Genomic DNA, 25,287 nt, shown 5'->3' with positions numbered 1-25,287 from the left:
AAAAGATCAAGTGAATAAATAACTATTCAAATCTTGGGCGAATCAAATGTTAAATAAAACGAGTCTATGCAATTTACATAATTTTATTATATCCCTCTTCATAAATTAAGATATACTTTTATATATTATAAATGTTTTATCAATTGAGCTTATAATATTTTATTTACATAATAGTATGCCAAATAAATATTAAAAAAAAAATGTTCATGATCTTTTTAAAGGAAATATTTGTGGTTATAGCTATTTATATATATTTAGACAAAATGTTAATTTTTTTTTTATTAAAATAACGACATCTGTATTATTTAATAGATGCAGGGAAAGCCGTGATTGTACTTATTGTAAATGTAGCTGTATTTATATTATTTATGAAGTGAATTAATTTTTCTCCTTAATTTCTTCATTTTTATGTTCAATGCAATGCGTGAAATATATCATATCCATATATTATATCAAATAATTATTATAATAAATTATGGTTTTAATTGATATTTAAAAAAAATTATACTTTAATAATTATTTTCATAAAAAAAATTATCTCATATTTCTGCTGCTAGTTTTGATATTTTTTTTATAAATATTCTATCATTGACTAAACTAACGAATAAAAATTCAAGAAAAATAGTGAGTTAAATATATAGTATTTACATAATATGAAACAATCGAGGCCTCGTTATATAATGATTTTGTTTTGTTTGTTTTATTTTTCAAATTTATATTCATACAAATATTTATGAATTTGATGTGAATGTAATTAAAATATTAAAGTTGAAAAAATAATATTTATTGTAATATTTCGTTCGATTTAGTATATGAATAATGTACATATTACAGATACTTGGGCGATATATTTTTTATTTTTTATGCCGAGTGAATATAGGAAATATGAATATCTAAGAAATAATAATAAAATTTTAAAAAACTATGAAGTTTAATTATATTAAATTGTTTTAATACTCACATATTTTTATAGTATATTATCAGACACATTATAAAAAAAGACTTTTATTAATGTTTTGCTATTTCTAAAGATGATATATAAAATAAACTTATTAAAATATTGTATGAAATTCAAGAAATGATTTAATAAAACAAAGTAATTATATAATTTTTAATTTTTATTTTTTAACGATATTATGTAATATTTCCAATTATTTGTAATCGTATTATGATTTTAGTTTAATAAAAATGAAGGTCTAACATACTTTAGAAATGTACAATGTATAAATAATATAAATGAGTGAATGTAGCAAGAAAGGCAATTGTTATGTATTTGTTGATTTATTTAATATAATAACGCACTCGTGGACGTCACAAATATGCAATAACGTTCAACGCATTCTATTCATTATTGAATAAAGAATAATTCAAGCATCAGAGTGAAAGAAGAGATGATGTCTTTGCATGTTCTTAGCTTCCGCGTATATAGAAGTTATGGGTAACAGGAATAATTAGTTTACATAGCGAAAGACTATTTTTTTCCAATTGCTCTCTCATCGTGTCAGTGAAACACGCATTTGCGGCTTGTTAAATGCATGTTGAGTCTTATCTATTTAAAAGGAGGAATGGACCTGCGCTCAACGTCTTCGATGGCCGACGCCTTTGAACCTCGACGGTAAAGATCTCTTGGCGAAGCTTGGAACGCCGCTACGGTCGATCTCGTCGAAATTACGTTTATCAAAGCCGGAGAAGCCATTACGATCTATTTCATCGATATTACGCTTGTTGAAGCCGGAAAATCCCGAACGATCGATTTCGTCGATGTTGCGTTTGTTGAAGCCGGAAAAGCCCGATCGATCGATTTCATCGAAATTGCGCTTGTTGAAGTTGGAAAAGCCGTTGCGATCGATTTCGTCAAAGTTGCGCTTGTTGAAGTTCGAGAATCCGTTGCGATCAATGTCATCGAAGTCGCGCTTGCTGAAGCCAGAAAAACCGTTGCGATCGATCTCGTCGAAATTACGTTTGTTAAAGCCGGAAAATCCCGAACGATCGATTTCATCGAAATTACGCTTGTTGAAGTTGGAAAAGCCGCTGCGATCGATCTCGTCGAAGTTCCGCTTGTTGAAGCCGGAGAATCCGCTACGATCGATCTCGTCGATGTTGCGCTTATTATTGCTGATGCTGATTAGATCCGCTGGGTAAAGCACAGCCTCGGTGTATTTCTTGAAAGAGTCTGGAGATTCGGATTTCCTGTAATGATAAGGCAATCGTCATTTTTGAAAGAAGCAATCGTTGAAGAGATTAAAAGGATTACAATTATATGCGCTCAAGTCAGTCGGGGATAACTGCATTTATTACTTCTATTAATTGCACTGAATTTGAATACATAGAATTAAATACAATATGCATTTAATTACAATGGATTATTGAAAGCGAGTGTAGCTTTATAATAAATTGTAATATTTTTAAAACAAATTTTGTTAAAGTAAGCAACCAAATTATATATTTCGAATTTAAAACAGATAAAATATTACGATTAGATTATTTTTTTTTTAACGAATAAAGAAATTATGTTGAGAATATAAATGATATTTTATAAATTATTTGCTTCAAGTATATATAAATATTCAAGTATATATAAATTTATAAGAAATCTTTTTTTTTTTAAACGAATAATTAAAATATGCGAAGAATATAAATGATATCATATATATATTACTAGCTTCAAGTAATTTGTAAGAAACATAAGACAAATTTATGTGTAGAACGTTAATTCATGAAAATTATGATTATAGTGCATCATTAGTGTTAACGTAAATGATTATTAGAGATTATCGCACAAAAATAATACGAAAATTTTATTCATTTTAATTAATTACTTGTCAATTTTAAGGATTGCTTTGTTTTATTTTTTTATGAAATGTGATACATACATACATAAATATACATATGTATAAGTTATGAACAATAAAACGTAAAATATTTATGACAAGAAATAAAAAAGTAGATTAAACAAAAACAATGTGATATTAAGATATAAATATTTTAATAGAATTAAGAAGATACATTGTAATAAAATTTTTCAAATAGATTATTGTAAAGGCTTTAACTTTTAGTATATTCATATGTAATTTTCGTACGCTGAATATTAAATAAGTTAATTAAAAAAATAAAGAGGGTAAAGGTTTTCTTTTGAGATATCACTATTTGAATTAGGTTTCCAAAGAGACATGTAGAATACACTAAAAGGAGAAAAAATTGTTTTACCTCTTTTACTTTCTTTTTTTACATCCATCTATTAGGCTATAAATATATACATAGGGGATAGTAGTCATCTTATCTTATTTAAGCCATTATATCACAAGTATTTGCTTTCGTCGATTGGCTAAAAGGCGAAATGCTCACATAAATAGGTACGAAATTACTTCGTACGATAGTTAGTGATTTATTTATTAAAGAATCTGAGATACTCTGAGATTCTCCTTATTTACCTTTGTTATTTCGTATGGAAACACAGTGACAAATTAAGATAAAGGAAATTAATCTTCGTATATTACAAATAAATAAATATATTTAGAGTTAGGTATCTAGTGTAGTAAATGGACTTTGATAAAATGCTTCGGGGAGTAATAATATGACGTATGAAAATATTTTTATTACACTGAAACCTATTTATTACACTGATTAATAGAACATTTTACATTCTTTTTAGAGAATTTAAATTTGTTAGATTAGCACTAATTTGTATTAAAAGTTCTATTCTTTACCAAACAATGTTTGTTGAATTTAATTGATTAAATATATATGTTTCGTAATCATTAAATGATTTTAATCATGTAAATATTCATTTTTCAAGTATTTTTGAGGTTTTATTCATCTAATTTATTATATTTTATTCATAAAATATTTTTTTATGTATTTAAAAAATTAATATTTTAAAATTACTAATAGTAACAAAATTAAATATAATAAAACTATTTAATTTCAAATCATTAAAGTAATGTTTAATAATGAAAATATTTTTAATTTATTTTAATTTCATTTTTTTTTGTAATAACACTACATATAATATTGATCATTTTATTTCATTTTGAATGAGCAAAAATGAAATCCATATTTTGTATTTTAAATTTCCGTAAAAATAATACTTTGACAATCGTTTTAATAACAGTTTTATAATATAATAAAATTGAATATTTATAATATTCATTCAATCTAAATTATATATCATTTTATCGATAATGTAACAAATGAATATAGAAATATCTATTTACAGTTTATTAAATTAATCAAATGTTATTATCAAAAGAAAAATTATGAATATTATATCACAGGATAGAAAATTGTTAGAAAGATATTTTTTTTCTTTAATTTATTTAAAATTTTTATCAATATATTAGACATTTTATGAACTAATCTTATTACTTTTAATTATTTTTAATATATTATTTTTATCTTCTTTTTCGGCTACTTTATATACATGCATACATACATATATATATATATATATATATATATATATATATAGGGCGATGCGCGTGTGTGGATATACAGATATGAAGTAAATTTGATTTATTATAATATTAATTACTTTAAATATAATATCTTCTGTATTAGTATACAATATTAATTTTTCAATCTAAACATAATAATAATTGTTTACCAATTGTATATTCATAAAGTTGTGCTATAATTGAATTCTCTAAATAACAAATTGAAATATAAATGTAAAATATCAATTTTATCTTGTGCAGAGGATTCTTATATAATCAAACAATGTTAAGTATAAAAGGAATAAGACAATTGTCGAAGACAAACACTCTAATAAGTAAACAGTATTTTTATTAGATATAATAATTTAATAAATACTAAACCTTTAATGAACATAGAATAATTGAAATAAGAATTTTTAAGAATTTTTTCTTTTCTCAATTATATATAAGATGTAGAGTTAAGATTTATTTACAGTTTATTTCATTCAGCCTGCTTTAATTTTTTCACAACGAAATTCATAAAACTATAATTTTTTGTCTTTTAACATAAAAGAATATTACAATTATAATAAATTTCTCTTACATACCGATCTCTCTATATTTCACATTGAATTTGGTTATAAACTTTTAATAATAATAATAAATGGTAGTGAATACATTGAAAATGTATAAAATCAACTATACTTAAGAATTGTTTTTTATTAATAATTTTATAAGTATTTTAAATATATAATTTTTTTATATAAAAAATTTAAATACATTTGAGATAACTATGTAAGTTATTACATAATAAATAAATTGCATTAAATAGGAAAATTAAATCATTCACCAAACATTATTATAACTATTAATGAATATTTGGATTTTATCTAAATATATTATTCGAATTGTTTGAAAACTCACATACCTTAAAATAAAAATAATAGTTATAAAAAATTAGTTATACTTATTTCTTTATAATTCATATCCAAAATCTTAATTTGTATATAGTTTTAGTTTCTCTAAGATTGTCATTAAAAAGATAACAATTCGATATGTTTTTAATTATCAAGATTTATAATCTTTATCAAATATTTATTAAATTATGATAATATAATATATAAATATCAAAGAAAGTATTCGATACTGACCATATTTCTATCAATCTTTTATTGAACAGTGCATTGATGTCCAAAGTATATATAAATACGTAAAATTATCGTTTGTTATTACCATATGTATAATCTATTTGGCTGTATATGATTGTGGATGTTAAAAGCCTGATATTGTACATAAAGACATGTATGATAGGCAAGAATGATGAGGTAATTCAAAAGACCTTATCTTATTTTATTTGATATTGGACCATCGAGAATGTAAGGAGGGTGGGGATTGAGTTCCTAAGGGATTTAAGTTACTTGGTGGATTATGTAGTATGAAAAAGACGAAGGGCGAATGTCGAAAAATATGATTATCCTGCATGTGAACAATAATGCGCAGTGAATAAGAATGTAATGGATAAAAGCAGATTATAATTAAAATAAGTTGAGTAAAACTAGGACAATGTAAAAAAGCAGAATGAAGGATAATTTATTAATCAGAAAGAAAGAAAGCAGTTGATTTAACTATAATGATTAGGGAGTATCAGTGGCATTAAGTGCGTCTACTATAAGAACTACGAATATTGCGGGAAATCATTGCATATAAATAATTAAAAAAAAAATAAAAAAAAATACATTTAGTTCAAATAAGCAGAGTAAACTAAATAATGAGAGATAAATCAAATTTATCATTTGCTAAATTAATTTATAAAGTGAATTTATTGCTATTTTCAATACTTATCGAAAACGTATAGAGTAAGGATCACCTTCAAATAATAAACGATGATATCGTCATTATCATTAATTCAAATAATGCAAAATTACAAAGATGTAGTAAATAAATATTATTGATATCTTTACTTTTAGTTATTTTTGAGTAAAAATAAAGCTTATAAAAGTGCCATGTGCGTGAACAAAATAAAATACATCGGGTGGCAAGGAGTACAATAAATAGTGCAACATTGACCGAAAGCTGTCGAAAAATACATATAAATTGCTTCGACAAGGCTTTTTCTTTGTTTTTTTTTCCTTGGTGCGTCATTACTCTCTTGCGGTGCTTACACCTAAAACTACTTTACACGCTTACACGCGCTCCACCCACTATAATGGCTTGATTACCATTTCTATGCTTTCAGACGCTGTGGCTTTATTAATTTAGAACTGGACAACTGGATAATTGAATAAGGCGCATCGTTTACCGAAGTAAGCTAATATGCATAATGAACATTGAAATTGTTATTTACCGCGAGAATATTTTTCATCGATACGACTAAGTTTATGTCTGATAGCATTGCCATCTCTACTACTGAAAAAAGTCTTTTTAAGGATACAATAATTGAAATGGGCAATAATTTTCTTACTAATTATGTGAGAAACTGACTTTTACCAAACTTTGATGAAATAACTAGGATATATTTTAAAGTTCTATGATTATTAAAGCCACTATTGTAAGTTTTTTATTAAGTAGACTGGAATGTTAAGAAGCTAATTTTATGTTTTTCTTCAATGGCTGAAGAATATTTCTTTTAATTAGATTTAAAATCGAGCTATCAATTAATTTTATTTTTATAAAAATTAGTACGAAATTATACAAAACAATTACTTTTATGAAATTTTTTTTGCATATCTAGTTGCGACATATTACTTAAGGAAACATCGTCTTATAGTTAAATTATTAGCAAGTTATATTAGTATATATTTTAGTAATTTCATAATGCGATTTTGATATGTAAATAAAGAACGATATAAGGACCGATTATTTAATCGAAAAAGAATCCACGATGAAAATGGAAGGTCGAAGGTTTTCAACTTTAATTTCAAGGGCTTCTTATTTATAATTGATTTTAATTATATTCGATTTTAATTAAAATATTCGATAAAAATAAGCTAGTAAATTGAAATCAATTACATGCAAATGCAAATTCAGTAACTAATGGTATTTTATTTACCTGTGACCAGAGACTTTCTTATTGTGAGCGTAGTTAACTACGTTGATGTCATTTTGTGAGTTTTTCGTCAAATGTGCATTCACATCCTGATTTCTCAAAGCAGCAACACCTGTTAAATTAAAACTATAGCTGCATAAAGTCCTGCAATATAACAGCATCCGTTTTATTATTTAAATTTATATTTCTCTTGTCAGCTTTACTTGCCGCAGTTACATTAATGTACCCACGAGAAATAACTCATCTGTCTTTACATTGATTATTGAACTCAAATGCAAGAAAAACGAAATAATAAATAATGTTTCTCATTTTTTCATTTAATTCTATTGAAATTTTATTCGGAATATTAATAATACGTCTTTTAAAATTTTTAAATTTGACGAAAATCAGCGGATATAAATTATTATTGTTATGAAAGTGAATATTCTTTAACATTTACTATCCTCTCGTCTTGCTTTTAAAATAAATCAGACTAGTAATCCTGAAATAAAAAATTTTATTTCTAAAGCTGCAGAAATCATTGCAAGTACATATCATTTCAAGCTAATATCAATAATTAAATAAAAGATATGTCATATATAGTTGTAAGGATGAAATGTGTGTATATTTCAAAATTATCCTTAATAGATTAGATAAATGTAAATTGCTAATAAAAAATTAGTCGCTATAAGTAGAGGAATAGATTTTCAACAGTACAATCAGTTAGGCATCGCAAGAAAGTTATATTTTGAAAGGATCGAAGACTACTTTTCGATCGAAGGATCTCTTCTTGCTTAATAGACTTTTCTTTCAGTCGAGTTCATAGACCTCATCTTCGAATGGCTGCTACTGATTTGGTGAACCGCGAAGGACTTTACCGTCACCGATGAAATCTAGGCTTCACCTCTCTGGGTGAAGCCGCCCCTTATGTGATCGAGATTGGCATCTCGAGCGTCGATTCGGATAAAATCGTCTGTTGAAGGTGGAATCACACTGTGTTCGTGGCATCGTCTTTTAAGTTCTTCCTTTCTCACTTTCGATGTTCATTTATTTATATTGATGACATATAATAAATAAGACAGCGTTCTAACAAATTATGTGACAAAAATTGAATACTTCATGTAATCAACATTTATGGATTATTATATAATACAATAATCATGAAAAGAATAATTAAATACAAAATTATCTATTGCATTAATAAAGGTATTAGGCAAGGTACATAATATATAAAACTCTATATTATAATTGTAAAGTATTTCCAATGAGTTATATTAAAGGATATTGTATGTCTTAAAAACAATCGTCAATGTGACTACGTATCCTTGATATTACGTTTACAAAATTTATTATTTTTGGTTCAATGTCACATTAATCACACACGCACGCCCGCGCGTGTATAATTATACACAATATATACACATACATGCACGCCCACACGCAAGCAAAAATATGTGCGGGTGCTGTATGATCTGAAATGTATTTGCGTGTAATATATGTGCATGTGGTGTGTGTGTGTGTGTGTGTGTGTGTGTGTGTGTGTGTGTAAGTAGAATTGAATTAAAATTATAATAAATTACATTATGTTAAAAGAATTCACGTGAAAATTAGTTAATATATATATATAAGATAGTTAAATTTTATATGAAATTTTAATGCAATGTATTATAAGAAATTGTATGAGATTAAGGAATTATTTCATTATTTATGAAAAAATATTGTAATTTGTTTTTAATCTTTTCATATGTAACTTATTTATGAAAAATATATTATTATATTAGAATAACTAAAACGAATCAACATTCAATAGTTACACCCAAGTTTATCATAGTATTACACATCTCAGCTGCAGTTTTTTTTTAAATTTTCAGATATATTTATATATTATAATATTTAAGTAGTTATTATAACTTTATATAAATTGAATATGATATGAAAAATTTATCATTATAATATTAAAATATAATTAGTTGTAACATTTTAAGCATATTATCTAAATAAATGTCTATCGATCTTAGTAAAGTACTTTACGAGTCTTAAATACAATTCTGAACTTCTTTATTAGTTATCAAGTGGAAAGTGTTGTATAAAGTAAACAGTTTTTTGTATACTATGAATAATGATAGAGTTTTCATAAAATTAATGAAACTTTACTTAAAGTGCCAACGTACGTATAATGTATATAATATTCAGTTTTTTTTTATCGAAGCTTTTTATTATTTAATTTTGTAATTTATTATCTAATATATAAATAAAGCACTGTTTCTCTATGGATATTATAATGAAATCAGATATTTGAAAAACTACTAAAATTATTTTAAAAATAATTATTCATAGTAATTAATAAACAATGAAATATGAGGTTTTATGTCACTTTTAAGTAAAGTAATAAATTTGTAAACAATAATATTATTTTTAATTACTGCTGCTCAAAATTAAAATTCAATATGCTAAAATTTTAATCTATTATATCATTCATTATACATATTTTTCTATTATAATAAATATCTATTATCAAAGATTATTAAATGAACTGCGTAACAATCTTTATATTATTTATAAATTATTATTGTAATCAATGCAAGAAATGTCCTCAATCGTTTATACCTTTGAACGTTAGAAATTTATTTACACGAAAGAGAAAAATGTGCGTGCCTCAAAGACGCCATCGTATTATGTGAAAAAAAAAACAGAATATACGTTTGATAACAATACCTACTTACGGTAATTTTGAAAAACTTAAAACGAATACACTAAGTTGCATGAGAATACTTGTGTTATTTGCATATATTCACTCGTGATAAAAATACTATAATAAAAAAGAATTACGAATAAACTGATTTGTATTTCGGAAACTTTTAACAACAAAATATTAAATAAATTTGAACTATGATTATATTCTTCTTTTTAAATACACTGGGACAAAATACTTAAAATTTTTCGTTATAAAAATTATAATGAAAGTATTGAAATGTTTTAATAGAAAAAAATTTGATGTACTTGTGCAATATACAGCAATGACATTTGTATTTTAATATTGAATAATAATAAATAAACATAACTAACGAAATAAAAGCGCAATGTAAGCAAGTTATATAGAAAGGAAAAAAGTTATAATTAAGCAGTGGTTTCGTCTACAATATGATTATAAAAAATTTTGTAACCTTACCGTTAAAATATTTATTTTCTTCTTTTTATTTGTCAAGTAATGAATTATGATTGATAATAAACATTATTCGTAGTAATTAATTTCTTAATTTACTATTATAATACAAAGTGCGGAGATGAAAAAACGAACGAAAAGTAATATTAAAATTAAAATTTACAAATAAAAAATTTTTCCCATAACTTATGTTTACGAATTTTATAGAAAACTGTTTATGCAAATGTAAATTATAAAGAAATATTGCAATTGTATTGCAAAAATGTAAAATGATTGTTTTCAAACATTAAAAATATATCTATGCGTGTAAAAATTATATTACAATGGCAAGTATTTTATATTTTTATGAATTAAAAGAAAGGTAATAAATTTTATAATTATACATCTGTAATGTATTTAGATGTATAAATGCAAACAATTCTATATGTAATAATATATAATAGGCGAAAGTGCATAATTTTCACAAATATAACATATATTATTCAGAGAAGTACAGAGTTAGTCAACATGTCAATGGGCTTGATTAATGTTTCTAATTCAGTTTTAAATCTATAATTAAAATATCTTATGTGTATATAGATCTTAAATTATAATTATCTTATATCTATTTAAATAAATATCTTGTATTTAATAATTTATGTAGAAAATGATTCAAGGTTAACATTCTGGCAATTATTGAAAATTAATTAATTTTTTTTATAATTTTTTAATAGATATATCTATTTTCAATTAATGAAGATTATCCGTCAATTTCGTTTTATTGTATTAGCATTATTAATAAGAAATTAAATTAAATAATTTAAAACTCTAGTTAATGTTTTAAAAATAATAATATTAAACGTTACATAATATAAAACGAATGCCTATATCAATAATGATATTTGTCGTATAATATATTCTTTGAATGTTATATATTTTTGTTCATTTGTTTTTAAAATTATTTTCTCATAATTTTGAAGAATTTTATTTTGACGATTTTTACGATTATATAAGCAAAGAATAATTTTTTTCTCACAGAAGTTTTCTATTTTCATTAAAAATATCCAATATTTATATAATGATTTTATTACTTTATCAATTAATATAATACTTTATGAGACATATTATATTGATGTCAATGATAAATAATAATATGAATGCCAATAAAATTATTTATTTAGTAAAGAATTTTAATATTGCAATGTTAGTTTGACAAAACTAGCAAATACAACGAACCACAAAGCCTTCCCGGGTTTCGTCATGTGATTTTTGTTGTTAGCTATGTTTATCTTACAAGTACAGTGCCGTAATATTATAATGCTATTAAGTTCGAGAGCACTACCAGATATCTCGAGCTTGAACTGATTAAGAATAATTTAATGATTGTTTTAAAAAGCAAAGGCTACCTGCCTGTTTTTGTCGCATACTTTGTGAAAAGAGGCTTTTAAAAAACTCGATTTTAACAATATTCATTACAGAGGATTTGACAAAGGTTTCAAAACAAGAGAAAATCTGATTTTCTTTCATTTTATTGATCTATGAACAAATTTTCCTCTTACCTTTTATCTACAAAGGCGTCAGCGCACCATTTTAACGAAACTAATATCATTATGATAAATTTGGTTTTCGAATGTCAATACAATTTGTAAAGATTACAACAGTTGTTTACACTTGAAATGGAAAAGTCCAATCCTAATATATTGAACATTTAGCAAGTAATAATAATATAAAATCATAATTTTTTTTTGTTCATTTTCTTGCATCTGAACATTTATGCTCAAACTAATATTTGCGAAAAATCTTTCAACCCAGTATTTCTCGTTATTTTAGCAGTTGTAATTTTAAACTTGTTGCTACGTATTAATAATGTATTTGCTTAGTATTAGTTGTGAATTATTGCACTTATCTCTTAATTTAAATTACATATCAAATTTCAATGAAAACGTGCATATAGATGTATTGGCGAGATCGAACGAATTTCACAAATGAACTGTAAAATACAAAGTATTCAATTCCAAGTGCTTTCAAATATACTTTCATTAGCCTTTGCAAAATAAAGGATTCAATTCTAGATAAACACCTTATTTACGGCCTACGTTCTTTGTATTTCTTGTCATGCGTTAGAGTAAGCTTCTTACTTATATATAATCCAATGAAATATGCAGAATCTATCAATTTCAAAAATCGATTATCACAGTTATCTGTAAAGTAGTATTATAAAAAAAATTTATGGGATTAATATTAGTTAATATTTGTTGGCAAAAAATTTCATTTAACCAAAAAGAATTTTTTCATGAGTCATATATATGTTCAATTTGATATAAAAAATGAATAAAATATTTCTATTTCAAATAGTAATTTGAATTTTGGAGAAATTTAAGTAAATTTAAAATTATAAATCGAGTGTGTAAAAATTTATTATTATTATTATTATTATTATCATCATCATCATCATCATCATCATCATCATCATCATCATCATCATCATCATCATTATTATTATTATTATTATTATCATTATTATTATTATCATCATCATCATTATTATTATATATATTAATGTTGCAGAATGCAAATATTTAATATAACAAACATATATAATTATAATTAAACTATTAATTTTATAATCAATTTTTCATTAATATATTGAATTTTTCACATTTTCTTTTGTTTTAAAGATATATGACCTCTACATTTTCATTAAGAAATATATATTTTTTTGTAATGGGTGTGGTAAGTGAGATTACGATTTACGATGTCGCGAATAACTTCAAATAAAATAATACTTTCTTGGTTGTTCAAATTTTAAAATGTTACTGTCATGTAAAAGTTATTTAAAACAAAACTATTCTTTATTAACTAATATTCACTTACATATCACAACACATTTCATATGTTAATATATTATTTCAATATTTAGTCTGCGAAACAATTTTTAATTTCACAAACGTATTTTTTATTGAACATCAATTTAAAATTATAGCCAATCAAAATTCTTATAAATAATTGTGTAGTTTTGTTAGTGTGTAGGGCTATGTATTTTCTGCGCTGAACATATATAAAGTTTATAAATAGCTTTAACATAATTTTAACTATCAATATTGAATTTGTTTATGACACGATAAAATTTTATTCAATTCTTACTGTTATAATATTTTATATGTAATACTTGATATAAGTTCCTAAAAATTTTTTTTAATGGAAACATCTCGTTGTTTGTTAGTTATTGACCAATTGAATTTATAACAAATTAATAAAATTAATTTAAATTAATTTTAATTATATATTAAAACATACGATTACACAATTTAATTTGTGGGATAAAGAACTGATTAAATTTTTAATTTTAGTTTTGAATAAAAAACCGTTTTTCAATCTATTAATTTCTTATATCAAGTAAAAATTAAATCAAATATTATTAACACGCGAGTAGCGAATTTTTCCGTTTAAGTGTTTCGTTTGTTGTCCGAAGAAAGTAATAATGTTGCTTTCGATTGGACGAATAATATCAACTGCTCCATTGCTTCATGATTACTTGTATTCTCATACTTTTCTATATTTTATCCATCCATTTGTACTTTTTCAATCTCACTTTATCGTTACGCTATCTTAAGGCATTTATCATTCGCACAATCATAAAATGAATTTCACATTAAACGGACTTTACCATAATACTTTATCATATTCATATCTATCCTCGTCCGACGCGCTCGATCATTAAGAATAATCTTAATAGTTTCGATGGTTTTATCCTTGTTATTAATATTATCTTAAACTATATTATTCACACGGCTTTAATGCGAATATTTACTGAATGATATAAACTAAAATATAATAATATGATCGTTATTAAATTTACTTACAATTCTGAAGTCTAAAAAGTACTGCATTTCATAAATATTACTATTTAAATTCATGAATATACTATCGATGAAGGTGGCATTATTATGAATTATTACTACAGTTTAAGACTCCTAAAAGTGTTAATGAAGGAATGACCCCAAATGAAAATTTGTAAAAATAAAATTTTTATATGTAATATCACTTGTAATTATTGTTGACAAATATAGGAATAAAAGAATATAGAAATAAGGAGAAATTAAGAAATAGAGAAAAATATTTTTAAAGCGTATAATATTATTAAAGCTATTAAAATTAATGAATATAATTAATTAAATAATTTATCTATAAATTATTCTTCAATATTCATAAAGTTTAAAAAATATTTTTAAAAATTTAAAGTACGAATTTTAATATAGTAAATTAAAAAAAAAAATTTAAGGTTTCTATTATTTTTTTAACATGCATACAAATATTTCGTAAAAATTATATTATTATTGGCAATAAAAATATTCTATTGAAAAAAATGTTGCACGTATAAAGAGTAGAATCGTAAAAATATTATGGATATTAATATTGAAAAATGTTTCATCACTGGTTAAAAAAAGCATTCTATTAAATATTTACTATTGTTATTAGTTTCATATTAAAAACGTAAAATAATAACTTTAATTTTTTAAACAATTATTATCGTCATATTATCGTGAGAAACTTACATTAGATTATACCAAAGTTTTATTCTTAATTGTTATACCTTTACATAAGACATATTTCTAATCATATAAAATTTTGTAATTAAAAATAGTATTTTGTATTTAAAAAAAAAAATTAATATTTTTATTAATCAATTCTTTCTAAGATTTACCCAATGACATATGGTTTTAATAATGAAATATCTATAAACATTGAGAAACGCAACATCGATATATATATATATATATATATATAGACAGAACACGTAGATATTATTTTGTCCATACCCACTTACATATGCGAACATAACAATTAATCTAAATTAATATTATTAATAATTTATGTTTACATTACTTACCCTCTTTTTCGAATTCTTTAGCTAAAGCTTCCATATATTCTGGCTGCGTGAAAACTTCTGAATTTAAGGGAATGTTTTCTCTATGCAACTGAAAAGAAATCTTTGTTAACAATTTAATTCTTTCACAATTTACTAAAATATTGAAGTAAAGCCTATTCACTAAGTGTAATTCTTTTCCATTAACTTTTATTGGTATTCGAATAAAATTAATGTAACAATTTGTACAAAAATGAAATTTAAGCTGTAAGAGTTAACAGCTATTATTTGAGAAGCAAATATTTAATTAGGGTCTAAGTAATTAATTAAAATTTTACTTCACTTTTTCATATCCGAAGAGATGATGTTAATTTAATATTCATAGAAAAAGTAAGATAAAATATTAACGATGTATGTTACGCATTATGCGTGTTGTCGAGTTGTAAAATTAAGTGAAATAAGATTTGTCGTGGTTCCAGAATACTATAAAACTATAAGAAATAATGATTTAAGTAAATTTGACATGAATACTTATGTTTAATGGTATATTATAATTTCTCAATATGTTAAGGATTATTATGCAAGAAATAATGATTAAACGTAACGGCAATCAATTTTCCACGTCGCGAAGAGGAGGCGGTGAAAGCTTTGATTTTCTGATCAGAATATTGACGAAAGTAGAAAGAAGCTTTGCTTGCAATAATGAAAAACTCGCTGCCATGGAACCGAATAACATTAAAATATTGCACATGTGGGTAGCGGATAAGTAAAACGACCTCGCCTAACAAAATCTCCACTGTCGACTATTTATTATGCGCTACCCTTCCACCTGCGCCACGTAATTACACACTTATAAAGCACACCACGCACACGCATATGCATTGGAGCTTCGTGATCTACACATCGACCTTCTCTCACCCTCGTCCTCGACCTTACATGCTCTACTGGTCAGTCTTGCTCTTTTCCCTTACAGAGCCTTTCTCGATATTTCCTTCTCAGGCATTATCACGATTTACCACCTTCACATTATTTTGTATCATCTCCACTGTAATTGAACATATTTTTACTACTTATTGATTATTCTGATTTTTAGTCGTGACTTGCTTTATTTGTAATATATATTACATTGCTTTGGAGATTGTGAAGTACAGTTTGTAATTATATTGATTTTTATTTCTCAATAACTGCCAATACATTCAGTCATATGTTACTTACAATTCCAGTCGTACATGTGTAAAATTTACAATTTAACAATAACGAATGCCAATACATTCAGTCATATGTTACTTACAATTCCAGTCGTACATGTGTAAAATTTACAATTTAACAATAACGAAAAAGAATTTTTTTTTTTTTTTTTTTTTTTTTTTTTGTAAACCAGAAATATGTATATATTGTAAATTTATTACTTCAACTTAATAAACGAAATAATTATTATTCATTCATTCATCATAAATAATGAAAATTTCTGATAAAAGTTATAAAGCTATATAATCAATAATAAAATATCTGCTTTTATATTGTATGATCGATTCTTAAATATGTATTATAAAAAATTATTATATCTCAATCATTGGATTATATTTTTATAGTATTTTTTGTATGTATATTAAGTAAGTAATTTATTTTATTAAATGTATTTAAGATATATATTATCATAATGCCTTATAGAGGATTCATTTATTTATAATGAACTTATATAATTAAGTATTTTAAATTTTTTAATAATAAATATTGATATCTAGTTTCATATTTGATATTTATTATGATAAATTATCCTTAATTTTTTAGGAATATATTAAAGAGGTACAATGAAAAAGTAAACGTATTAGAAACTAGTAGAAATTAATTTATCAATATTATAAACATTACAACATTTATTCTAGACTTGTGCACGAAAAATATTAAAAATATGAAGAAATAAATTAATAGATTAAGAAACAAAAAATAAATACGGTTACTATATTATATATTATTCTAATATATTTAATGATTTTTCTTATTAATACTTTTTTAACTTTAACTATGTCTTCAAAGTATGGAGGAATTTATTATTTTATTTAGAATTTATTTTCTAATTGTAATTAATCTTAATTTTACTATTAATAAAATTATAAACATTATACGGAATAAAATTATTTTAATCAATTTGCATTCTTTTAGTTTACTTTTCTCCTTACTCGTCTTTTGAATTCCATACAGATAATCTTAATTTTATTTATGATTTGCTTAAACACATTACGATTAGAAAAATAAGGAGTAAAGAAATATTAAAAATACTTAAGGAATAGGAATTAGATTTTACTGGTTACTGAAAATGTCAATAAATATTATATTAGAAATATATGGATAGTAAATTTTTAAAAGGTTATGGAAATTTCGAATGTTGCATTGAAAAAATTTGCTCGCATGACCTGTGATTCTATTGAAATTGACTCCAAGAACATTTTATATTAGTATGCATGAGAAAAGTTTGTTGAAACATTGCTGATTTTTATTAAGCTCGGGGTAAAATTAATGCGAAAAAAAAAATTATTATGCGTACGCATGACATGTCAATTGAAAAACAAATGTATGAAGTTAAAACGAAAAATGAGATGAATCTGAAATATGTTTTTAGAAATAATACGAGTGCGAAATACTCGATAGCTATTAAATTAATTTTTGTAATTTATTATCAACTTATATTCCATTTATATTATAATTTTCTTAAATATCGAGATACTGCATGAATGTTCTATTAAATAAGTCTCAATTCTATTAAATAAGTTTTAAATAAATTAAATAATTCTATTGACAAAAATTTCAATTTTATCATCGAAACTTGTTCGTATAGGAATGTAGTGTATGTATTTTCCAACATTCTGATCAATAATTTAAGAATTGAATAAAATTCTGTACGTATATTCTTTATATTTAGAAAACTTTGTGACGTGGCTCTTATCGTTTTTTTTTATTTATGAAATTCCCATGCGATTTTCAAGATTCAAGAAAAACTCATAAAATAGTCCTTTTTCATATTATTATTCTGTTTAGGAGGAATATGTTTCAGTGGTTGAATGAGCTAACAAACATAAAACTTGCCATATAACTCTTCAACTTAAATCTTGATTGGATGTACATTTTATCGATAGACATATTATCAAGGAATAAACGTTCAAAGTTTCGAAAAAAAATGGTATGTACAGGACTGTATTTTTAATAGTCTCCACTTTCTATTAGATTTTCGTTCAAACATAATATATTATAATTTATTATATGAATAATGATTATTACTTAAACTAAAATAAAATTCATAATTAAAAAATATAAGCAATTATAAATTTATAAAATTTTTTTCCTTTTTCATTAAAAAAAAATTTCGAATTAGAGTACAATAAATTACAAGTAATTTTTTTTCTTTTATTGATTTATAAAAAATAATAACTATTCAAATTTAAATATGCGGGTTTTACATAAAAATTAAAGTTAATATTTAAGGAGTTAGTGATCTGTAATTTTTTAATTCGCGATTCATTTAGAAATTGCTAATTTCATATATCAATAAATGATATATAACCTTTTACTCTAAAAACAATAGTTTTGATCCGAACATTGAAAAATAATTAAAAATGAAAATATTTTAACTATCTATATACGCACATGTGTGAGTACAACATTATTTGTAAAATATTGTATCTTCTAATTTACTCCAATCAATTACATAATTTTTATTTGTTAACATTAGAATTCTTCTGAAATAGGTTTTGAATTATTATTTATATACGATTTTAACTATTGAAATGTATAAAGAAATGATTATTTTAATGCAATCATAAGAAATTTTTAGATGAAAATTTAAATTAAAACTACATTAGAGTTACTATATAACTTTTTGCATATTATAAAATATTTTTTTAAAGAAAGTATTCGATATAAATATATTACGTAAATATTTTATTAATACGAGAAGTTAATTGAAAAGATTTATTTTTAGTAAATATTAAAAAAACTTCTTACACGCATTGGTTTTCCGTATTATACTTTATAGTGAAATATACACGAAAATTGAAAGTGATATAGATTTTGTATTTAAAAAGAAAAAAATTACATATTGCAACCTAAGGCTTTTTAAATTTTCAAACAATGTTCATAAATATAGTTTATTAATATATAAAATTCTATTTGATTAGCGTAATTACCCATAATATTTAGCTTAGGTATTGTAAAATCTTGTTCATTCAATGATTGAAGCTTTATTAAAAAAAAAAAAAAAAACAATAAAATTTTTGTTTAACAAAGATTAATTAATAACGAATTTATTAATAACAAAGGTTATGAGTTTTGTAATTGCGGATTTATTCCACGAAAAAGTTTTAACTTTGAAATCCGATTCAAAATACATAAATAACGCGTGTCATAAGTAACGAACGAAGGTATTTAAAAATATTCAAGGAAATATTTGTAATTACTATTAGTGAATTTTTCTTTTTCATTGTGTTTCGCGAATTCTCAACCATTTGAAATAATATGAATCGGTTAATTCTACATAAAGCGTACAGAAAGGTCGATAATAAACGTTGAATTCTACATGTGAAAATGACGGAACTTGAAAATGCTTAAGATAAGAGTGCTGGTTCACCATGAGTAAAAAATCATCTGATCAATCGCATTATTGTAATTACTTAATGAGCATATGTAAAACGAGAGATATATATATATATATAGTGGTGAGAGGTGTGGTTACTTTATTTATTACTTTTTTTATTTGCCACGAGTGAAAGAATCATCGGTTCGCCCACAAGCAATGGAATTTATGCAAATAATCGACGGACTGGCAAAGAAAGATTACGTACCGGCGAGGCTATGACGGTGGCGGCGGCGGCGGCCGCGGCCCTTGCATCCTTAAGGACTGCCGCGAAAAGGAGATTGGACAGCAAGAGGGTGAGGGCAAGTCGAGCCATGTTCTTATCTAAACGGTGACCGAGGAACGGAAAGTGAAAGCGGCGGACTTGTTGCTCCTGTTGCTGCTGCTGCTGTTGCTGCTGTTGCTCTTCCTCGACTCGCTCGACGGCAGGAAGTGCGAGTGTCGCGTGCCCCCTTGGAATATATATCGCCGGAAGGACTGCTGCCGTCTGCGTCGCGCGCGCACCCCCTCCTAACCACTTGTCGGTTGCGTGGGCGGCCAATGATGTGCGCCCTTACGCGTATCTGTTGCGTTTACGCTCGCGAGTGGATAAACGCAATCGCTTTGTTGTACTTGATAAAATTCTCGCTCCCAAAGAGCTCCTAACTTAATGCGATTGCCGTGTGACAATGACAATGAGCCCATTTTCCCTTTCACTCTATCCCTTACTTATTACATTTCTTCTGATACAGCTAGAATGTTCGAGCTTCTCGATAGTTAAGAATCGCGTAACATCGGTAATGCACTTCTGTCCTTTACGTTCAACTTATATTTTCATGAATATTACTATAATATAATATTAATTATCTTGTAATATAGTGATACTAATGTTAATTACTACAATCATTAAAATGTGCAATAGTTTTCAACGTTGTATTAGTTGCTTAAAAGTATTTCTTATTGAGTTGCTCTTAGCTTAAAGGGTTTACTATCGATACATTAGAAAAAATTCTTTGTCATCATTAAAATCTGTATAATTATAGACAGATGTATACTTTTCTTGCTAATAAATAATAATTATAAGTAAATAAAGCCTAATATTTTCATATAATAATAAATCATCTCATCACTTTCTAAAATAAACTATTCATCTTACAATGTTATACATTTATTAACACTTAATATTGATTTATTCAAATTTACAACCTTGCGCATTTCGATTTTATTTGAATTTTATTTTACTATAAATTATTTACATCATAATTAATTATTAATTTACATCATATATAATTATTGACACAAGGAGGCGAGTCATTAAAATCCATTTTTTAATAATAAACATCAAATACAAATATAACAATATATATTATAACTTAATTTTGCGTTTTAAACAAATTTTTAAGTTTGTCATGAAATCGGATCAAATAATTATTATCATTGTACGTAACGGATTTGAAACTTAATGTATGTATTATTTTAAATATAAGTACTATTAAATATAATGATTTATTCATTTCTAATTAATATAATATAATGCAATTTTATAAATGCAATATTTGTATTTGTACTCAAAAAGTATTTTATTATAAAGCTAAAGTGTCTATAAATTGCATCTCATACGGTACATTCTTTTTATTTCTTTTTAATTTTATTTAAAGAATCATATTGTTTAAAGATAATTTTTAACTTAATAGATTTTAAAATATCTTAAAAATGCATCTCTTTAAAAGATTTTATGGAATAATAATAACAAATATATCGGTATATATAAATAGATAATTATCTGTATTAAAACTTTGAATTCGATGGCGTCTTACTTATGACTGATGTTACTCTATTCGTTCTGAATAGCTCGACAATTTAGGAATTACATGACGGATGGACACCAATTAGAAACAAAATAAAAACCGTAATGTATTGAATAGATAATCTGTATATCTAATAAAACTGTATTTTATTTTCTATAATTGTATCATAATATTTCGATGAGTTCTCATTATCGCTGCACAAGTCAGATTTCTAGACTTAAATATATCTCCTAACATATTGAGATGTACGTTTAATTAATTGATTTATAAGCATTAGCTAAATAATTATTTAATCTTTAATTATTCTTATTCAAGATTATTGGTCATCAGTATTAGATTTTTAAAAGCTTCGAATTAATTTAATGTATGCTCGATTTTAAATCAATAAAACTAATTGAATACTTTATTAATCATTTAAAACTAATCGAGCAATTATAAAAATGGATTTTAACAATCATCTTAGACATCACTTATTTTAAAAAGAAAACTTATGATAGGGTGAGAAAAAAATGAAATCGGCACTTGGAATAAGATGATTGACGAAAAATGAAAGGAGTTAAGAGATCTATCTAATTTGTTCAGTGAAAGTGTTGAGATAAAATATTTAATAAAAAATAAATAGATGTTTAAACCGCCGAAAAACGAAACTTTATCGGGAAGAAAATAATATACTCATTTTGTGGTTAAACTAAAAAAGATGATAGATGAAAAAAAGATAAATAAAATTTATTAACTCGTCGAAGCTAGAGAAATTGCAGGATTTGTAAACGTATATGGTTAGAAGCTGCGTTACCGAGGCATTTCTCTTATAACATTTAATTTGAGATAGTTGAATCTCAATTTATGCATGTGTAATAATAAGCCAACCATTGTAAAACAAGAAATTGCTAATTTTTATGTAATTACGTAATAATCATTGAATGGCGACCCAATGACATCATATAAATATGCAAAATATAAATTAAATGGCAATGTTTGATGCATTTTACGTCTTCTTGAACTCTCACCATTTGTTAGGAGAGCAAAGTTCAAACTTAGTGATGCAGATTACGAGTAAAGAGTTTTTAATACAACATATTAATAAAAATTATTTCTTCTCTGTTTCAGCTCCGTCCTTCTCCACAGCTTATCTATTTTGTAATTTCATCGTAGTTAGTCAGATTTTAATTTTTGTTTTTTTTTTTTTGGTGCTATTTTTAATTATACAACGAATTTGATTTCGATTACCTCGAATTCTATACTTTCTCTAGATAGTGCGTCAGCTAAAGCGATCTCTTCTCTTTTTCGATATCTTAATTCATAATATCACTGCCTTCATCTTTTATATTTAATCTTATTCATTTATATTTTATCTTTTATATTAAGGTTTTATATTTACTGTTCTTTCCATTTCGGAAGAATGACACTTCGTCCTCTGATACAGCATTAGGTAACGAAATTATTTTATCTATTTATCATAGCACAAATAAGGTATGATCATATTTATTTTCTTCATTTATTAATTATTATTCTTAATATGATCAATAGCTAATATATAATTTATATACCTTATTTTATTTCAAAAAACTTTGAAAATGACGTTAAAACACCTTCTTGTAACCCTATAGAAAAAAAAGGCTTTTCATTGCAACTTTTACTATTAACATGACATGCGTTGAGAATATTTTCTTATATTTTCCCTTAAGCTTGTGAATCATAAGGATCTAAGCGACACAGTAGCTTCATCGAAGAGGAGGCAAATAGTAGTAACGAAAAAGTTAGAGTGGAGTGGAGAGAGAGGCAAACTTTATTCTAGAGAATAAATTGGGGCGCGTTTAACGTTACAAAGCAAAGGAGAGAGGAAAGTCAGCAGATTTGTACTATTAAGACAAATCATTCCAACATTGTCAGGACTACTAATCATCTTTATGTAGAAGTAAATATAGCGTCGCTTTGTCGCCAAGTTGTAACGGCGCGTCACTTTTCATAAAACGTAGAGCATTCAAGAGCTTGTGAAGTTCACGAACTTCAGTTCAACATTTTATAAGATATAAAAAGCATGTTTATTAAATTTTAACATGAAAACTTTTATAATTTTATTATTACGTAACAGATTTTATATAAAACACATATTTATTTTAAAAAGAGCCTACAGGTTTTAATTAAAAGCAATAAGATGATATTGTGTATATCAATTATATATTTATTATTTAAATTACTAAAATTTAATTGAAAAATATTAACTATTTAACGAGGGAAATTTAGTTTTTTTTTTTTTTTTAAATAACATTAATAATTAAAAAAAAAATATTATTATTAATAATACACAGAATAATATGCCAAAGATAAGTTTTTCATTTTATAATAAAAATCTTTTTTAAATAATTAAATATTTCAATTAATCGAATGAATGGTTGTTCATTTTTCCATTAATTCCTGGTATTAATTAATATCTCGATATTCTTAATTCTCAGTAATCAATAAGGGTTACAGTTATTAAAGAAAAGTAACGAAATTATTATGCCGTAGATATATTGTACTGGAATTATTAAATAAAAAAATTTAATCAACGAAAATTAATATTAAATTATTGTAATTTACTTTTACCGAATTAGTCGTTTTCTTTTATTATTAATTATTCATCGATTTGTCTTAATCGTTTAACTGTGTTCTATTTGTGAGTGAATTATATTTTTTGTATGCCTGTAAATTGAAAATTAAAATAATTATTTTTGACTATATTATAAAAAGTACAGTTATTCACTGTATTAAAATTATCCAACTAAATATTCAATAACAATTTTTTTTTTAATATATGCTTTATTTTTATGTACATATTAATATGTCTTTGTTTATTGTACATATTTTATGCGAAAAATAATATTTTGCAATGATATAAATGATTATAAAATTCTTGATAAAGTATGACATTAAATATTACATTTAATAAAGCACTCGTTTGTGGAATAAAACTAATTAATCAGATAATTGAGTATAATAATAAATCTAATATTGTTGAATCACAATGATCTATCCATTGCCTTGGCAATGAATGTACTTATAGCCGTATTTCAACTTTCCTAACTTATTTCTTATATTAAATCTTATAAACACAATGGAAACATTTTTTAATTTTACTATCACAATTATTCAAATGCACTCATTAAACATGTTTAGTTTAAAAAAATAAATGGGCATACAATTTGAGAAACATGTAGCGATTAAATATATATGCACTTTTCAGGCTTTGCTTATAATTAAACACATCGACTTATAATTAAATACATTTAAAAGTATAATAAATTGCTCTTCGCTATTTTTTAAATAAATTTACTCACACGCATTGACGATGATTATGATAATGATCATAATAATAATAATAACAATAATAATAATAATAACGATAATAATAATAATAATGATAATAATAATAACAATAATAATAATG

The 25,287-nt window shown here is 24.4% G+C and overlaps 1 protein-coding gene across 1 annotated transcript; it reads right to left on the bottom strand.

The window, feature by feature from the left end:
• Positions 1 to 1,306: 1,306 nt before the first annotated feature.
• On the bottom strand, positions 1,307 to 15,532 carry LOC105364443 (orcokinin peptides type B). The gene is made up of 3 exons (XM_011502359.1): positions 15,471 to 15,532; positions 7,462 to 7,570; positions 1,307 to 2,190 (listed from the first exon to the last, which is right to left on the bottom strand). The coding sequence occupies exons 1-3, from the start codon at positions 15,502 to 15,504 to the stop codon at positions 1,578 to 1,580; spliced, it is 756 nt and encodes a 251-aa protein (XP_011500661.1). The 5' UTR covers positions 15,505 to 15,532; the 3' UTR covers positions 1,307 to 1,577.
• Positions 15,533 to 25,287: the final 9,755 nt, after the last annotated feature.

This window comes from Ceratosolen solmsi, unplaced genomic scaffold (genome assembly GCF_000503995.2).
Source record: "Ceratosolen solmsi marchali unplaced genomic scaffold, CerSol_1.0 scaffold39, whole genome shotgun sequence".
Lineage (NCBI taxonomy): Eukaryota > Metazoa > Arthropoda > Insecta > Hymenoptera > Agaonidae > Ceratosolen > Ceratosolen solmsi.
This window is presented reverse-complemented; position numbering and strand designations above follow the sequence as displayed.